The following is a 19,205-nucleotide window of genomic DNA, read 5'->3' as shown; positions in this document are numbered from 1 at the left end:
CCTGCGGTACTGATAAGAACGTTTGTGACACTCATTCACCTGTGCTATTGAGTTTTTCACCTGTTTGTGTGCCAAGTGCAAATATTTAATGCAAATATTTTAACTGTATTCAAGACTGGTTTACTTGCAATTATGTGACGCGACTTAGGTCTGCTTTCGCTAAATATCTTTTTTATGCCTAACACTGAACTGGCAATAATATTACCTCCTGTATAAAACAGATGATTTTAATACAAATATAGCTAAAACACGTTTTGTAATAGTCCAAAGTTGGTAACTTGTAAATCTTGTAATCATTCTGATGTTTAGATTTAAGCATTTTGGATAATATCACATGAAGCCGTAAGTCTCCGTAGACTTAAAATTCAACGCACGCATTACACAATACACAACACTTTTTAACATATTGGGTACGTATGTATAGTCTACCTGGTGTGCGAGTTGCGAGTCGCAACTTGCGACCCTCATGTGTCCGTCCGACTACCTACCATAATTGTACGCCCTAGCAGGCAACTGTTGATACTTATTATTTTTAATTACCACCTTTGTATGTACACAGTTATACAATAAACAATTATTCTATTCTATTCCGTCTCACCTGGCGAGTATAGAGAATATCCGTCAAGGGGGAAAACAAAGCCCCATGATCACGTGCGTGGCTACTGCCAATCAACCGGCATGGCAGCGCAGCTCTGACCCAAATAAACTAATCACTGCCTACGTTTTCAGACCCATTAGCCAATTTCACAATAGATTTTGCATATTGTGATTTTAGTACCGAAGGTCTCCTGACAAATATGCAATAAATATTTACCTGTAAAAGGTCAGTCAATCAAAATGCTTGGCTTATGGGACGTGTTAGTTTCGTATTCCATTGGCATTGTGCCATAGGCACATAATTCACCGGTGAGTGCGAAGTGGTGAACATGGAGAAATAGTCCCTCAAATCTTATATTAGGTCAAGACTGAAGTGAATCACTGATAATTAAACAAGCACCACGTGTTAATGAAGGCAGCTGATGCGTCAAAAAGCGCCGCAGCTGACCGAGGCTGACCCGGGCCGGGCCCATGCGACATCCTCCCGTTAATTCAATCAGACAAATCTCTCCACTAGAACCCAGTCATTTAGCGATAGCAAACTTCCTGAGAGATTTCCAAGTCCAATGTTATATCATGTTCTGTTATATTTTCGACAACTTGGTATTCTTATTCGCACATTCTTAAAGATTTACTGATGATCCAGTTTTAATTTCTGTGAACGTCGGATGAAGAAGTGCAGTCAATCGAATGAAAGGTTTATGACTCATATGAATCAAATTAAATGCAATTAAAACTTGCGCAAGCCGTAAGTAATTCCCTATTATGAGACGATGATTAGTCATCTCATCGATTCTTCTAAGAAACGGTGTTGTGTCTAATTAGATGACTCCGATTCTAACTTCCTTGCAATTTCACCTCTCACCTATCTAGGTGCATCTGCGAGTCACTTCTCGTGTCTTTATAGAAAATGAACATGAAACAGAATGGACTGACTGAATTATCCATGTCGGATTACATTTCAACGTGGAATCTTGATTTCGCCGTCAGTTTCTAGTGAAATTAAGTACCCTTATGTGGATAAACAAAAGTTGACAAAGAAAAGATAAGCAAAGATGAAAAGTTGAGTTTGGTGTAAGACAAAAGCAACATTTATAAGAAGTTAGTGATGAGAAAATATATTATTTTTATGGACTAACTTGATTATACATATATTCGCGAGAGCACCTATAATGTGAACATTACGAACTAATCGTAGAATATACCTACTCGTAGTATCTTTAACAACATAGACACACCTCTTTATTTCTAGTTCTCATGCTGAACTAAGAAGCATGAAACCAGAGGTTAGAAGATACAATGGATCATAAAATGGGACCGTTATATGTATAAGTTACCGCTGAGATTTGAGATGTCATGCCATTGCGATTAAATCGAACCGAAAGGATTTTCTTTAAATCGTAATGGTCGGAGCCATTTCTAAAGAAAATGGCACATCCATAATGACAGTTAAACCGCATAACTTTCACTGTTTTGACCGAGGCCCATAATGTTTTTCTAGGATAATATTGCTTAGTTTAGTTTGATTATCATTAATTATATTCATTATTACCAAAAATCCTAAATGTCCTAATGTCTAAGTTATTAATTTTCAGCTATGTCAAGTAGCTGAAAATTAACTAGTATAGATCTAGATTTGTTTTTTATTAGTTATATTATATCGAACGAAGTACCTACATCTTGCAACATTATCTAAGTTACTAAGTAGACAGGGAACCGCTTTATCACAGCGAACGAAAAAACCAAGCTTGTATAATTAGGACCGCTCCTATCAAAATTGTGCCAAGATCTGTAAACAGATAAGCGACAGACATTGTATTCACCGGCAAAAAATACGATAATACCACTTCGAAAGCATTCCAAATAAAAGAATAAGACATGAACCTGTTTTTTCGCATTAAGAAGTGTGTCAGAGCTGAAGAAACAAATTTTGTCAAAATTAAAGAACATTGCTTTCTCGTTATCGGTAAATTAGGTGCTACGCCTGGCAAAAACAGTTAACGGTTAACGGTAGCGGAGACTGATCTCACAGTCCTACGCCTTGGAATCGTAGTAGCCTCGGATGCAAATACCTACTTAGGCGCCGGCTCTGAATCATCGACTATCGCTGCATTTAAAGGCTTCTTATTCCAACAGTGCACTGAACTAATTTTTTTAATCAGTGTCTCGTCATTAGTAGTTAATTGTATACGTATAGGTGCATGGTGCATATTATGAACGTTGACGCAAGTCTTGTTTTCAAGGGTCACCTGTAAAACCACAATGGATGTTTCATAAAGGGATACATTGTATAATATGACAGCTAGGAGGACAAAACATATTTGTTTATAGTGTACAGTCGCCATCAGATATATCGGAGCGGCCAAGGCGCTCACAAATATCTGAACACGCCTCTATTGTCAGGGAGTTAGAGTGCGTGTTCAGATATTGTGAACACACCTCGGCCGCTCCGATATATCTGATGGCGACTGTATCAATAATATGTATTTACGCAGTGTATTCTCTTAATTCTCTATGAGGATAAAATTCTCGCTCGTCACATGTCACATATGTGCCATTTTCATCCAAAAGGGTACTTATTGTCGGTTGTCAATAAGGCGCTATTTCCATATAGCTTCAATTTGGAATCAACCTTATCGACAAGCGACAATGTGGTACCTTTTGGTTGAAAACGTCACATATATTCGATCGCCGTAATAACATAATTATTAAAATGGCTTCCTGGCCTACTTACGCATTACCAGTATACATTACGTATATGTTAAAACCTAGCCTTCAGAAGTATTCAGGGTACATGCAACCGCGTATTACCCTGGCCTGGCCCGGTGAGCGTATGTACTTTCATTATGTCTTAACAATCTCCTTACATGAGTCACAATGTGTTGACACTAAGTGATATCTGATTCATTCATGGCGTAGTATTACTTCCGTTATTGTTCATATTCTTATCAGCTACTGTTCATGCCTACGAAATTCCCTGAAAGATGAGACACCGAGTCTGAAATAAGACAAACAATAGACAAATTAATAAAGATAACTGATTATTAGACAATATTTCTTATTATCTTACTTTATCTTGTAGATATAGGGAGGAATAATTAAATACCACATTTATCTTATTGTGCGAATTCAAATTCATCTACCTAGTTCATTTACTCGTATCCCTTCTGTCAAAGATAGATATAACTTCGTAATAGATGGATACAGTCTAAGGAAAAAACGAGCCTCGATAATCCCTTAAATTTGATTCTCGATCTGATGGCGCCACTAGTTTTGGCCTACTCTTGTATAGAGGGCGTTGACGGTTTCGTTTGTTATTTAACAATTTTAACGCATATCAGTGAAAGAACATGGGTCAAAAACATAAAAATATTAATGCAAATAAAAAAAATCATTTATCCATATTTAAATACATTTTATCGTATTTTTATAAATCTTCATTTTTAGTTTTAAAGTGTGTCGATAGATGGTAGTGAATTTACTGTGATTACAAAATTTACTATGACAGTACCGCTCTATCCTATTATATCCTCTTTGCTTCTGTTATTTGCTTGCGATTGGCTAGCAAATATACCTACTACATATATATTTATGTAATACCGCAGCTACAGTTACAGCTTGAATAAGGCCTTCCTTACTACACAAGTCTTGCATAATTCCAGCCAGTCACGTCTTATCTTTAGCATGTGGCATTAGGTACAGGCAGGCGCTAAAGTAAAAGTCTAAACTACGTAATGCTTTTTCAGTTACACCTATCTATACATCCGTTCAATCTCCTCCCCCTCCCTACCCCACCTCAATATAGTCTGAATCTGAACTAAACACGTTTTGCCTTCTCGAATGACTCGGTTGTCATTAAATTGTGGTGTAACCTTGCGAATCAATTCCCTGAGAATTTAGTAAATTGACTAAAATGTTCAATTGACCGGACTATCGATATAGAGTATATAGACTCATTTTTAAAGACAGATAATCTTTTTTTTTGCAAATTGGGCCAATACGTTTTTCTCGTTCATAATTTGCTTATGGCAAGGCCTGTGTAAGAGAAGTATAGATTAGTAAGCAATAAAAAAAAATACTACAGTATTTTTTCAACTGAAACTTATTTTAAAATAAAGGATGCAGTCAATGTTTTTTGCTGGTAAACTGCCGGAAAACTGCAGCCGGTGTTATTCGAGTTCAATGTCTCGAGATATCACTGCGATCTCGTCACGCGGGCTGCTATTTGGTAGGTAAGGTACTTCGTTCGTCTCGCTTGGTGCCTACCGACAGTACCGACACCGTGGCCGTCCCCTAGACCGTGAGGGCAGTGAATAGAAGAAAGCGATTATTAAGCGACAAACAAAAAATTGCTTTAAAAACTTTACTCGAAGAAACAATGATGGATGAACGATGTCGGTTTTAACTTGGCAAGCCACATATGATGGATATATGGAACAATCTGATGCGTCTACCGTTGTAAGTTACATAACACTTGTAACTAGTGCTGCTTTGGTCTAAATTTCAAAAACTCAGTAAATATAAATTTAAAAGATGCTGCGAAACTTGACAATAGATAAAGTGAATGAAAGGAATTATCTACACGATAACACGATATACTTTGTACAGATTGTATGTACCCCGCAGTCCTAAAACCTTTAACAGATTGTAATAAAATAAGTACCTAATACATTTTCGCTATTATTGATTTGTTGCAACCCAGTGTCAAATATAGATCAACGTATTAAAATATTGAATCTCTTTTGTAACATCTGCAGTCAGAATGTTGAATATCTTCTTCATCCAATCTATTTTAGCTCCGGTTTTGAAAGTTCAGGGAGTGCAATGAATAAGACAAATGTACAGTTACCAAGTGCAGTATGCAGACGAGGTTGGTTGCGCAAGAGTTCGCGCAGTCGTGCCCTCCTTCCCGACGACGCCAGGGGAGATTTAGTAAGAAGTTTTCAATTACTTGTACATACATAGATCTCAAGTTCATCATCATATTTCGTAGGCTTGGACAAGTAGTAGTAAGTTGGTGAATGAAAACATTCAGTTGTATTGCAAGAACCCTTAATGTTTAAATTCCCATTTACTTTAGGTTCAGATTCAGACTAAATATGTAAGTAAAGCTTGAAGGCCTAAGGACTCTTAGAGAGTCCTTAACAACAACAATGTTTGTAAATAACAACCAATGTTAAAATAATATTTAAATAAAAAACAAAGTTACTTTATAATTTTTTCGTAAGCTATACAATCATACGAAGGTAAATGTTCCTCGGCCGAGGTATGCAAATGCATGTCTAACGCTCTGGGGATAAACATTCAGGACAATGCCATTGTGTTGACGATTTCTCCACCTGTTGTTACGATCATTGGCCGTCCTGAGACGTATCATTATAACAATAATTATCATTACCTTTGAACGGCTTGTATCTCTGCTAAATAGGGTTTTGCTACAATAAAGTTGATCTATAGAACGTATTTACCTCATTATTTCACAAAACAAAGTAAGTTTAAATGTTAACTAAACAAGTATTACATACTTAACTAATTAACTAGTAACTACACCACAATTATAGTTAACTGTAGAAGATACTGACTTACTGACTACGGCGAAATAAAACCACGAAACACTTGAATTTCTTGTTTGAATTTCCTAAAGGAAATTGAAGTTATCCAGCCATTTCTAATATATTCTTGGAAACTAAACTGTTGCTTTCAACGCGAACGCACGTATAACCCGAAGCGGAGACAATGCAATAGAAAACGCCTCCATCGATTCAACTTATTGTCACAGTTTATGGTTTACTTTTTTCGCTCATCGGATGAAGTAGCTCGTTTTGTCACGCTTTTCACGAGCTGAAACAGAGCGCGACGATACTATCTGTTCCCGTACCAAATGTACACTTGCACAGTTCGTGTTTCATGGGTTAACTAGATCTAATTCAGTAATTCATTTCAGAGTTATTTCGCAAAAACTTCACCGTAAAATTCAGGATTGAAGGCCAATAGCTTGTCGAGTTTGAAAAAATTGTACATAAACTGCCCAAGTGCTTGTTTGATGTGCAATAAAGGGTTCCGTACCGTACCTGTCATAATTCATAGGCTTGACGATATTCAAGCCACTTATGTAATTTTATTTAGAAGGGCAGTTTTATGAATGTAACTTCAACATTGAACATAACTTTTTGATTGAAACTGATCATGATAAAATATTTTAGTAAAGTAGAAATTAGACAGTGATACGATAAAAATATAAGATTTCTGATTTTACTATTTTGGTTAGAGTTAGAGGTTAGAGAGCACAAATGTAAAACAGGTAACATAACATTAAAATGTTTATGAACATAGTGAAGTGTCTACCAGAGCTGCCACATTGACTATTGATTAATTTATTTGCGTATTGTAGATAAAATATAAAACGTGGTACTAGCAGTGCAGGCTATAACTCCTGGGTTAACAACCTGGGCACATTGTACGGTGGCACGACATTGCCGTGATGCCGCGCCGGACGAGCAGGAAGGATCGTGAGATTCGTGAGCTTGTACCATAGAGTAACTTATACTAGAGCGGTACTGTCATAGTTAATTTTGTAACCCCAGTAAATTCAGTGCCATCTGTCGACACACTTTAAAACTAAAAATAAATATTTATAAAAATACGATAAAATGTATTTAAATATGGATAAATGATTTTTTTTTATTTGCATTAATTATTTTTATGATTTTGACCCATGTTCTTTCACTGATATGCGTTAAAATTGTTAAATAACAAACGAAACCGTCAACGCCATCTATACGACAGTAGGCCAAAGCTAGTAGCGCCCTCTGAACGAGAATCAAATTTTCTTGATTTTCGAGGCACGTTTTTTCCTTAGACTGTATCCATCTATTACGGAGTTATATCTATCTTTGGCTTGTACCTACACAAAGGAGTCTTTAACGGTTGGAATACATAACTAGCAAAATTGCTAAATCGAATTTTATAAGTTTTATAAGATTATGGTAACCGTAATGACAGATAAATTGCATATTGTTGTAAATAATACAAAAATGGCCTTCTTCATATTGTGATTGTGATTATATACCTCCCAACCCAACGTGCATGTGAATATTTTTTAGGGTTCCGTACCTCAAAAGGAAAAAACGGAACCCTTATATGATCACTTTGTTGTCCGTCTGTCTGTCAAGATCAAGACCCTTTATCTCGGGATAGCGTGAAGGTATCGAGTTGAAATTTAGACCATATTTATAGTCAATCTACGGTCCCTTGAAGGTGTGAAAAAACTTCTAAGTTAACGTAAAGAAAAAGATTCGGCCGTTTATGCCGCAAATAACGCATACTTATTTCGACACTCGAGGTAATAACAATTTAAAGGGTACTTCCCGTTGCCATAGAACTATGAAATTTAGCATGTACTATCGTCTTACCCAAATAAAAGTACAGGAAAAAATCTCAAAGTATAAATTTGTAAAATAAAATATAAATAAAATAATAAATAAGTTAAATTTGTACGGAACCCTCGGTGGGTGAGTCCGAGTCGCACTTGTCCAGTTTTTTTAGTTTGTATCAATTTTATGTGTGTCCTTACAATTAGAACAAAAATCATATTATATTGTATAGTGTAGGTATCTACTATTATTTTCGAAACAATGCAATTTGTTTCCTGTAGGCCGAGCACATGATTGACGCGACAGTATCTCGCCGCGAGATAGACTACCCGTCCTTTACTAACTGTATGAATTAAAGGGGGACGGGTAGTCTATGTCGCGGATACTCTCGCGCCAATCATATGCTAGCCCGGCTGGAAGTTACAACAACTTTGGGGTTGGCAACTGTCAAAGATTTGCAGAGATGGCGCCATCATAGCTTGCCCTTTTTTCTATGAGATTTGGCTTAAAGGGCTGGCATCCAGGGCATTAAAAAAACAAAAATTTGACACAATTCTAGGGACTGACAGGGCAAGCTATGCTGGCGCCATCTGCTAATTATTTCGACCGGCCAACCCCATTATTTTATCCAAAAAATAAGCTGAAACTCAAATCAACGCCCAATTTTACGTTCGCTGCGCATTCCATTAACACTAGCGCGCCATATTATTTAGAATGTTAGATCAGAACAATGAACCATTAGGTTGCCTAACTACTAACTACGTATGTTCAGACCTCGCTGTCACTAAATATTGGCTATAACGAATTCTCGGGTATTGGAATGCAATGGCTATAACTGGAGGCAGAGTTATCGTGTTGCGAACGCATCAGCGCGTCCCCGTTTAACTACGGCAGAGAGATTGCCCCTATACCTACCTTACATTAAGGGCGTGACGGATAAAATCGGGCACTTATTACGCCGGAGATACTGCATTAAGACGATTTTCCGTCCTCATATGAAGTTAGGACAGGTGCTGCGTTCGCCAAAGGATAGGGAGCCTTTGAACAGTCCCGGTGTAATACATGATATCCTTGCTCCTGTGGGAAAAACTACATAGGAGAGACGGGCCGAAACATTTCCACCAGATTGTCCGTGCACATACGTATTATGAAGAACAGGGATAGCCAGGGTTCTGCGGTGACGGAACACGTATTGGATTCGGATTCGACTCACTATATACGTTTCGATAAGGTAACCGTGCTGGCGAAAGAAAAGTTTGTGATTCAGCGAAAAGTACGGGAGGCTATCGAAATTAGTCGTCATCCGAATTTTAACCGTGATTGTGGTTGGTCAGTGCCTCCGAGCTGGAAAACTGTTTTGGGTACTGCGTCGGTGGACAGTGTGGACGAACCATAAGCGAATGACGTAGTGAGTGTTGTGTGCAACCCATCATTTGACAATAATGCCGTAAACGAGGGTAGTCTCTCGCCCCACTGCCGCCACCGGCGCCCGCGCCGAGTCATCGGGCGCGGAGGGCTACGGCCCGCAGTCTGCGCCGGTCCGTCACCGTCGACGCAATCTCCTGATGACGCTGCTCGGTACGGAGTGAAACATGTCGAGCGTTTTCGATTTAAAATACGTGTGACCCGTTATTAATATATTTAATTCTCGGGTTGATATTAAACTGTACCTCTGCCTATTCCTCATTCGACTTAACTATTTAATTAGAATCATTTTTTTTAAGTGAAACTTTTATTCTATGTGATGCATTACAACATTAGTAAAATTCTACTTTATTTCTAGTACTTAAGAGTCTTTAAAATAAGCATACGACTTTTTAGGGTTCCGTAGCCAAATGGCAAAAAACAGAACCCTTATGGATTCGTCATGTCTGTCTGTCCGTCAATATGTCACAGCCACTTTTTTCCGAAACTATAAGAACTATAAGTACTATTGAAACTTGGTAAGTAGATGTATTCTGTGAACCGCATTAAGATTTTCACATAAAAATCGAAAAAAGAAAACAATAAATTTTGGGGGTTCCCCATACTTAGAACTGAAACTCAAATTTTTTTTTCATCAAACCCATCCGTGTGGGGTTATCTATGGATATAGGTTCTTCAAAAATGATATTAAGGTTTCTAATATCATTTTTTTCTAAACTGAATAGTTTGCGCAAGAGACACTTCCAAAGTGGTAAAATGTGCCCCCCCCTTTAACTTCTAAAATAAGAGAATGATAAAACTAAAAAAAATATATGATGTACATTACCATGCAAACTTCCACCGAAAATTGGTTTAAACGAGATCTAGTACCTGAGTAGTTTTTTTTAATACGTCATAAATTGTAAACCGCAATTTACTTTTCATTCAATCAAGTCAAATATAAAAGTGGGGCTCCTATACAACAGACGTGATTTTTTGCCTTTTTTGCGTAATGGTACGGAACCCTTAGTGCGCGAGTCCGACTCGCACTTAGCCGGTTTTTTACGCCTCGGTGGGCGAGCCCGACTCGCACTCGACTTATATTGTGAGAGAGACGAAATATACCAAAATATATGGTGATGGTATGATATATTTTATCGTAATATACCGATCTATAACATAATCATAAGGTATCTTATAAGATGCCTTGCTATAAGATATCGTAATATACCAAAATATTATATATTATAGCTTCGTGTGTGAACTCTGTCAAATATTACGTAAAATATATCGTAAGATGCCTTGCTATAAGATATCTTTTGGTATATTATCGCTCCGTCTGTGACGGGCTTTAAGAGGATACGGGAGCTGTGATTTAAATATTTTAGGTGAATATATCCGTCTCGCTAACGGAAGCGGCTCCTGAAACTAATGCGATAAGGACAACGCCAGGCAGGTTAGGCGAAAAATACTGCGTAAAAATCTCAAAAAACGAGGTTTCGTACTCGACCACAGAAACAGAACTATATCAAGATAGAAGGAAAGAGTGTATGTACCTCGCGTGGCGAAACGACGACCGGGTGGCTCAATTGCTCGCCGCGAACTTCAGTCCGCTCCCGATCGATGTCTGCTTGCGACGTCAGGTTTTAGAAACAAATGGTTTGTTGCGCAATAATTAACTGTTCAAACACTACCAATAAAGTTGCAGCTGTTAATGGAGATATTTCCTTTCATAGGTAAGTACAATTTGTCCTTAAATATCTGTTATTAATTAAAAAAACTATTTAATTCATTATTTTCATCAAAACAGTAGCGGGCGATTGTGTGCCAACGCTAGCTTTCCATTGCGGCTTTAATTTGACGAGCCAGACTTGGCGTGCGTTCAAAACCAGCGATGTAAAAATAAGCTATTCAAACTGTTGTCACGCTCAAGGCCGATTTCTCATTTTTTCTGTCAAAAGTAAGAATAGTGCTGTACACTGCGATTTTCTTACTCGATTATTAAAATCGATTTTGAAAACAGACGAAATGATAATTACGTTCTTATATTATTATGCAGCTATATAATGTACGTAGTGCAAAGCAAATATTATTAACAAACAGGTTATGGTTACTTCTATATTGCAATTTGGTTTTAGTTTTCCGAATGATCCCCTCCGTCCACTAAAATCCGTTTGGTAGGATCCATTACGGATCCAAGTTGTGTATTGTGCATTCAGATCTATCAATGGATTTGAGTAGACTTTATTGAGGACTAGGATCCAAATATATTATGTTGAACCAAAAAGTTTCCTAAAATCCATCAATGGATTCATGTGAACTTTTAATAAATACATGTGTAAATTTAAAAATTTAAATTGGAAATTCTCATTACTTGTAGGTTATCTGGTTAGGTTATTTCCTCCTTACCCAAAGTTCTATTTCTGGGCGGTTTGCCATTCGGGCATCTGAAGCTACCTAACGAACCTAACCTATATACCTATTGATTTAGTGTGACGTCCGTGAAAACATTACACTTTGGGGAAAAAAGCGTAGGTAGGTAGGTAGGTTAGGTTCGTTAGGTAGCTTCAGATGCCCGAAGGGCAAAGCGCCCAGAGGGGCTCCGTCGACTCAGGGTAAGAAGGAAGGAAATAACCTAACCAGATAACAAAAAGTAAAATAATAAAAAGTATAGTCATAGTGCGAAGTTTCTCAAAATCCACTGATGGATCCAAATTTACAAAAAGTCCACTTCAGCACGTTGTGGATTCTAGTGTCAAATAAATCCGTTCAAATCCATTGATATCTGAAATTCAGTTTTGTGCATTCAGATTCTGAATGCACAAAACGTCTACTTAGATCCGTAATGGTACCAAACGGATTTTAGTGGACGGAGGGAAATGATCCTAATATTAAAAATAAATGGATTGAAGCAACTGGTCGTAAAATGGTTTCCTACGCAAAATGTTACACGCTCGGTCTCTACAAATTGCTGAACTCTTTCCTTCTATCTTGATATAGTTCTGTGATTTTTATTTTAAAATTTAATTCGGGCAACAAGGCCCATATTACATATACCTTATAGACTAACATACATATAAATTTCATAAACTTCAAAACTAAACACTATTTTGGCAATAGAACGGCGTGGCTCCGTTGAATCGTCAACGTGAATTATCATTTCCTCTGTCGAAAATAATTATCATTTCCTCTGTCGGTTCTTATCGATATTTTAGAATCAATGCCGTAACGTGTTCTAATCGATCTGTGAATCGATGCTTTTGAATCGTTTCGCGCGGCTTATGTTTCTCATAACTAAATTACGCTCGTGACGTCAAAGTACCTACGCAAAATGTTACACGCCCGGTCTCCCTACAAATTGCCGAGCTCTTTTCTTCTATCTTGATATAGTTCTGTGTACTAGACTGTTTCCTTTTTAGGCTAATTGATGTCAGTTTTACATACCATTAGGCCGTTTTTGCGAATACATATTTGAAATGCTCTAGCGCCTTAAAAAACAAATCAAAAAAGCAAAACAGTCCGGCACAGATGTTAATAATAATAATCTGTGTTGAAATAGTTATTTGTTATACAAGGGTGCAAAGTTGTATTTTACCCGCGAGTGTGGAATTGAAACACAAGCAAGCGAAAGGATTCTATAGTTGAACCACGAGCGCAGCGAGTGTTTCAACACACAAGAAGTAATATACATTTGCACCCGTGTGTGACACAAAACTTTTCACCTCACTATAGCGAAGAAAGTGCACCATCTACAGGCGTTAGATCATCTTCATCACTGGAATCACTCATTTGTTTACGATATTTTAACAAAAAACTCTGGAAGTTGTGTATTTTTATGTGAGTCGGAGTCGGTGAGAAAATGTTTAAAGTAAAATATTTGTTGTTGACAATGTTGACACTGTTGACATTTCTGACGATGCGTTTTGTTTTGGAATTGCATCGACTCAACTTGTGCGTTCAGAATTATATTCAACATCATTATTAAAATAACCAAATGTTTCTTATGGAATTTATAGGTTTATGACTTAAAATCATTAAATAAAGCTAAATTTGGTATTTTTTATTAAATTCTCAAACCATTTATTTATGACAATTAATATCGAACGAACCACTACTACTATTACTATGAGCGTTTTACGTTTAGTTATCTGTCAAAAGCTACTTAAACATGCTCCATCCAAGGTCAAATTACTTTCCCCACTTGTTTTAAACCGTTTTTACCCGCTTGTTTTAAAGGATAAAAGACGGTTTTCCGATCTAGTGAGGAGAAAAAAATCATTGCTCTAGCTTCAAAAACGACAGAAGGAAACAGGCGAGTACGTTTGTATTTGGTTTGCATGGAGAAAGGACCACTCCTGTTGCCACTGTATCTCTGTAGATGCATTTACATTATCGCGCATAATTTATTAGGGCTTTGCATGCCTGACCAACGCTTCGTGTTCTTCCAAACTGAAATAAATTACGTAGCACAGAGAACAATATTACCTATCGACTAGTATCGAAGAACGCTCTCATTGTCCTTTAGAATATATAAAGTGTACTTAGAGCATTTAAGTCCAATCTATGTGACGAATTCATTACTGGGGCTATTTTGTGAGGACAGCTATTTTGCTTCTGGGTTTGAAATTTAAATGTCTTAATTTAATTTATCAAATATTATTATAATTATTCAATATATTAATAAGTAAAATAAATCTAATCTATTTGTTCTGTTTATTTAAAAAAATAGGGAGAAGCAAAACATAAACTAGAACGCAACGCTATCGTTTTTCTATGCCTGTCTTTTTACAGAAAAATCTTAGTCCTGGCCGCACAGTAAAATACCTCTATAGCTTTATAATATAATACTTTACCTTATTGTCCACGGCCGTCCCATGTTGGCCACGCTATTCTATACTTACTTAAAATTCCACGCACTATGTGTTACCACCAATTCTTTGTACACCGGAAGTCTTAATGCGTAAACTCAGGAATCTTTCGACCGTTGATGTTCACTCAATAATGTCACAAGCGTCACTTCGTCAACTTTGCATGCCGTATAGTGAAACCAATCACGAAGACTACACATTCACAACTTCACAAGTAGAATTCCGCTTTGCCGTAATTGCGCTTTTTCGTGAGATGCTCTTAAAAGTTTTGTTAAATCGGATGTTTTGTTAAATAATATTAGCATAAGTACCGATCAAACAAATATCATAATCATAATTATTTGTGCATGGAGTTCCATCTCATGCGGTCATCAACTTGTAATCCGATATCCCAAAGATGTCGCTCAACTATTACCTACGTTATTAGGCAGAGACCATGAGCACAAAATTTACATTTTTATGTGGTTTCTTACTCGTAGTAAACGGTTTATCATATATTATATAGCTTGTTAGATTAGACCAGATAAGATAATTTAATGATTTCTGGTGTTAGGTGTATATGATGTATGTCCAGTATAGTGGTTTTGTCTAGCGATCACGGTTCATGAGATACAGTCTGGTGGTGGTGACAGACGGACGGACGGACAGCGGAGTCTTAGTAATAGGGTCCCGTTTTTACCCTTTGGGTACGGAACCCTAAAAACTGTTCGCCAACAAAGCACGACGTTTGCTACTATATATTTTTTGTTGAACAGAATTAATGAAATATTCGGCAAAGTGGCCGAATAGACCAAATACTAATCTCTAGTACGAATCTATAGGTGCGTAGCAATCGATGCTATAAGTTACAATTAAAACATATAAATAAATGTGCAAGTATTGATTTTCATAAAAAGTATCTTATTAGCTCGAATTAACTCTTTTTACTAGAAAGTATAGGTGAAAGTCTAAAGGCTGGTTTTTATATTACCCAACACGGACCCAACATTTTTGTGAGTCATTATGTCTTGATGACTTTTAAGGCGTCCTTGTGCCGTCCTTTCAACCCGCCGTGCGGGCTGTGTCGGTGTGAGATTTTTTTATGTATTTTGCCGTTGGTGGCTAACCACGCGGAACTATTTAACGGGCGTCTGACGACCTGCCTTAAAATTCAAATTACGCGAACTGATCCTTATTTTAAATACCTACAAATTATTTTAATAAAACCCAAATCTCATATTTATTTAAATAACTACAGGGAAATTAGGATTAAGGATATTAAAATGTGTATTTTATAGCAATTTACGTTCGAATTAAAATACATGTCTAAATAAGTCGTAGAGAGAGACATCATGAAATAAAACTATGAAAACGGATTATATCGCGTATATTGAATTTATAATACATCCCGACGTTTCGAACCCTTTACAGCGTTCGTGGTCAACGGGTGACTGAGGAAAAATTACAAAGTGCAAAAATACCCACATACTAAAATAATGAACAATCATAGACTACAAACTTTAAGGCCGGTTGTACGTGCAAAAACGGTTTATAAGGCTAGTTATACACTACAATTATTTTCAAGTAAAGATATATATTTATACGCGATAAAAAAAAAAAAAAATCTCTTGCCACCACCACCAGCCACCAGCTTGGGATCCTGTAGTCCATCTGATAAAGGAGAAAGCGAGACATAGACTGTGAGACCTTAGTGTTGGATGATGCTGGACATTCTGAGTATAATATGTTTTGAAAAGATGTGTCCCGCCGAGTTTGTTGCCGGTCCCATATTGGGATACCCTCCTACAATTTAGGAGGGAATTAAATCTTCTCGGGTCCGTGGTGTAGGGTTGGAGCCGGCGTAGTTTTTTATCGCGTATAAATATATAGCTTTACTTGAAAATAATTGTAGTGTATAACTAGCCTTATAAACCGTTTTTGCATGTACAACCGGCCTTAAAGTTTGTAGTCTATGATTGTTCATTATTTTAGTATGTGGGTATTTTTGCACTTTGTAATTTTTCCTCAGTCACCCGTTGACCACGAACGCTGTAAAGGGTTCGAAACGTCGGGATGTATTATAAATTCAATATACGCGATATAATCCGTTTTCATAGTTTTATTTCATGAGTAACTATCGCGGTAACCGAAGACAATATTCGTAGAGACATGCTAAAGACAACAAAAAAAATGTTGATTATAATTCTAATTCTATCCTTTACATCTGAGCAGAATTTTGTCGACATCCCGGGAATGTCATCATAAGGCCGCATTCCTGTACAATTTCGCATTGTAACATTTGTAACAGTTGGTAGCCAGCAGTTCGTGACGGAATGAATAGGGATGCATGAAAAGGCAGGAAGCCATATCTAGCGTGAAGTGCAAGGGCGCAACGACGCGTGCGCAGGGCTATGGGCTATATCCTATCACTTACGGAGTACATGGCCATAGCCAGACCAGTATAAGCTACCAGCCCAGACCAGCTAAACAAACTTGAACGACTGCAAAATGTTTGTATAAGATTCATATATGGCCTGCGCAAATTTGACCATGTCTCGGAATTTAGAACCCAGTTCAAGTGATTGCCAATTCGTCTTCGTCGCAACTCGCACATTCTCACCCTTCTCTATAATATTCTCTTCAACCCCACTACCCCCCCTTGCCTTAAAAAAACGTTTTAGTTATCTCACTTCTACGCAGTTTGCGGAGAAGCATCTCCTTGCTCCTCCTCCTTCTTCTTCTAAATGTTATTTTAACTCGTTCACTTTTCGGGCTGTTCGATTGTGGAATGCTTTGCCGTTGGATATAAAATGCGCCAAATCCCTTCCCGTATTTAAAAATCTTTTAAAAATTCATTACCTCTCACTGCCTTAACTTGCCTTTATTTATATATGTATATATGTGTATATATATATATATATATGTACAGATATGTATGTATGTATTTTATATATTTATTGTATCTCTCTTTTATATTCATGCTTAATTATGTGATGCTGTTCTATTAGTATTCTACGTAATCTCGTATCAGCATTACCCGTAAATTGTTGTAAGTTATTGATTTCCCGCTTCCCAAAGGTTGTCTGGAAGAGATCGCTTCTGAGCGATAAGACCGCCTGTTGTTACCTTATGTAATGTGTGTTCTTTAGCTGTATTCTTTTTTCATTATGTGGTGCACAATAAATAATATTATTATTATTATTATTATTATAAGTGATATCTTCAAATACGCACTATTTTTACAGAATTCTGGTTCAAATCATACTAGGGATTACCTCAGTACAGTTCAAATGTTTTGTAAATTAGTAGAAGGTATACGTCGATATAGCCAGTAAGCCAGTACGTGGGTTGCCGGATCTGGATGCCGATGCCGATGCCGGCCGGCCATCACGCCGGTGTGTATGATGTCACGCTGCTAACAACCTCCGTAATCGACTTCTGTTTTGGGTTATAAAGTAGGCAGTATGTCATTACACTCTGATGTATTTTATACAAACAGCAGTCTCGTTCAATTTAGAATATTGCCTGATAGAATCTTATAAAAACGTTTTTTTTTTCTTTTTTTTTATTTAGATTTCAATTAATTACGCTAAATACACTACAAATCATCAATATCAATAGCGTCTACTGTCTCAAAATACACCATCCCTCCTCTCTCTCTTCTCTTATCTGGTTCTAATTGTTGTGATAAAAGTGTCAACGGAAATAATACATTACGAATCTGCAATAGCGGACATTACAAAAACTTACTAGGTTAGTAGGTCGTTTGAGGAGATTGCAAAAAAACGGTGTCCGAATTGTACTTCCGTCTATTCTTCTAGTCAATGGTCAGTCTTCGGTATCGCTTGAGTTAATCCTATGAATGGAATTATTGAGAAACTGAATATAACAATATAAACTATTTCAAAAACTAAGGGTTTGAGTGCAGTATGTTCGTAATTTTGGGTCAAGATACGATTCTACAGTAGGTAGGTGCAATAAATTTCTAATTGGACCTTAAGTATGGCCTTACTTACGGCAACTTAACTACTTATCAGCCGGCCCGTTAGCTTGATTACCACTATACCTCTAACCACTTCTTTACAGCTTTGCTCGAGCGGTGGGTAATTGTATGTTTTGTTTCATTCCAGGGTGCACATCAAAATGGTATTACCTTTACAAGCACCGAAGAGCCCCCTAAGTCAAGCAAACCCATTCCTGATATTCGGCTGGTTGACGGACCTTCAATATTAGCAGGAAGGGTGCAATTGTTACATCGAGGTCAATGGAGATCTATCTGTACCAATTCTAGAAAGTAAGTAACAGCTTTGGTAGCTGTTGTAGTTTTTTACCCCTTAAAGTTAATTAGGGAATATTTTGGTTGGAAAGGAGGATGGGCAGATTTGTATGGACAGTGGCCCTGGAATCAATAAGAATAAGCGACATACCATCGGAAAGGTTTTTGTATAACCATTATTTTTGGGGTTCCGTACCTCAAAAGGAAAAAACGGAACCCTTATAGGATCACCCGTGCGTCTGTCTGTCTGTCCGCCTGCCACAGCCTATTTTCTCCGAAACAACTGGACTAATTAAGTTGAAATTTGGTACATATACGTAAATTTGTGACCCAAAGACGGACATGTATCGTAAACAACTAAATTTTAAACATGGAGGCCATTTGGGGGGGGGGGGGGGGTAAATGAGAAAATTACAAAATAAAGTTTTTAAAACTATATCGTGTTACATATTAAATGAAAGAGCACATTATAAGAATCTCAAATATATATTTTTTGTAATTTTAAAATAAATAGTTTAAAAGTTATTTAAGAAAATAGCAAAAAAAAGACCATTACCCCCGCCCTTTATCTCCGAAACTTGTTATGCAGAGCCCGGTCTCGGGGTGCACACAGCAGAAGGAAATGGTGCGATGGTGAACAAAAACCACGTCGTCCTTTAAACACTGATGTATTCTATCATAATCCACAAAATGTTAAAGGTCGTCAAC

The 19,205-nt window shown here is 37.2% G+C and overlaps 1 protein-coding gene across 2 annotated transcripts in view; it reads left to right on the top strand.

Annotated features, from left to right (window-relative positions):
• Nucleotides 1-19,205, top strand: part of LOC134742270 (protein bark beetle) — a 40,255-nt gene that overhangs the window by 1,767 nt on the left and 19,283 nt on the right. For both annotated transcript variants that reach the window (XM_063675325.1, XM_063675316.1), the window contains exon 2: nucleotides 18,352-18,515. In XM_063675325.1, the coding sequence (XP_063531395.1) occupies nucleotides 18,352-18,515 (164 nt within the window). The remainder of the gene's footprint in view (nucleotides 1-18,351; nucleotides 18,516-19,205) is intronic.

This window comes from Cydia strobilella, chromosome 1 (genome assembly GCF_947568885.1).
Source record: "Cydia strobilella chromosome 1, ilCydStro3.1, whole genome shotgun sequence".
Classification (NCBI taxonomy): Eukaryota; Metazoa; Arthropoda; class Insecta; order Lepidoptera; family Tortricidae; genus Cydia; species Cydia strobilella.
This window is presented reverse-complemented; position numbering and strand designations above follow the sequence as displayed.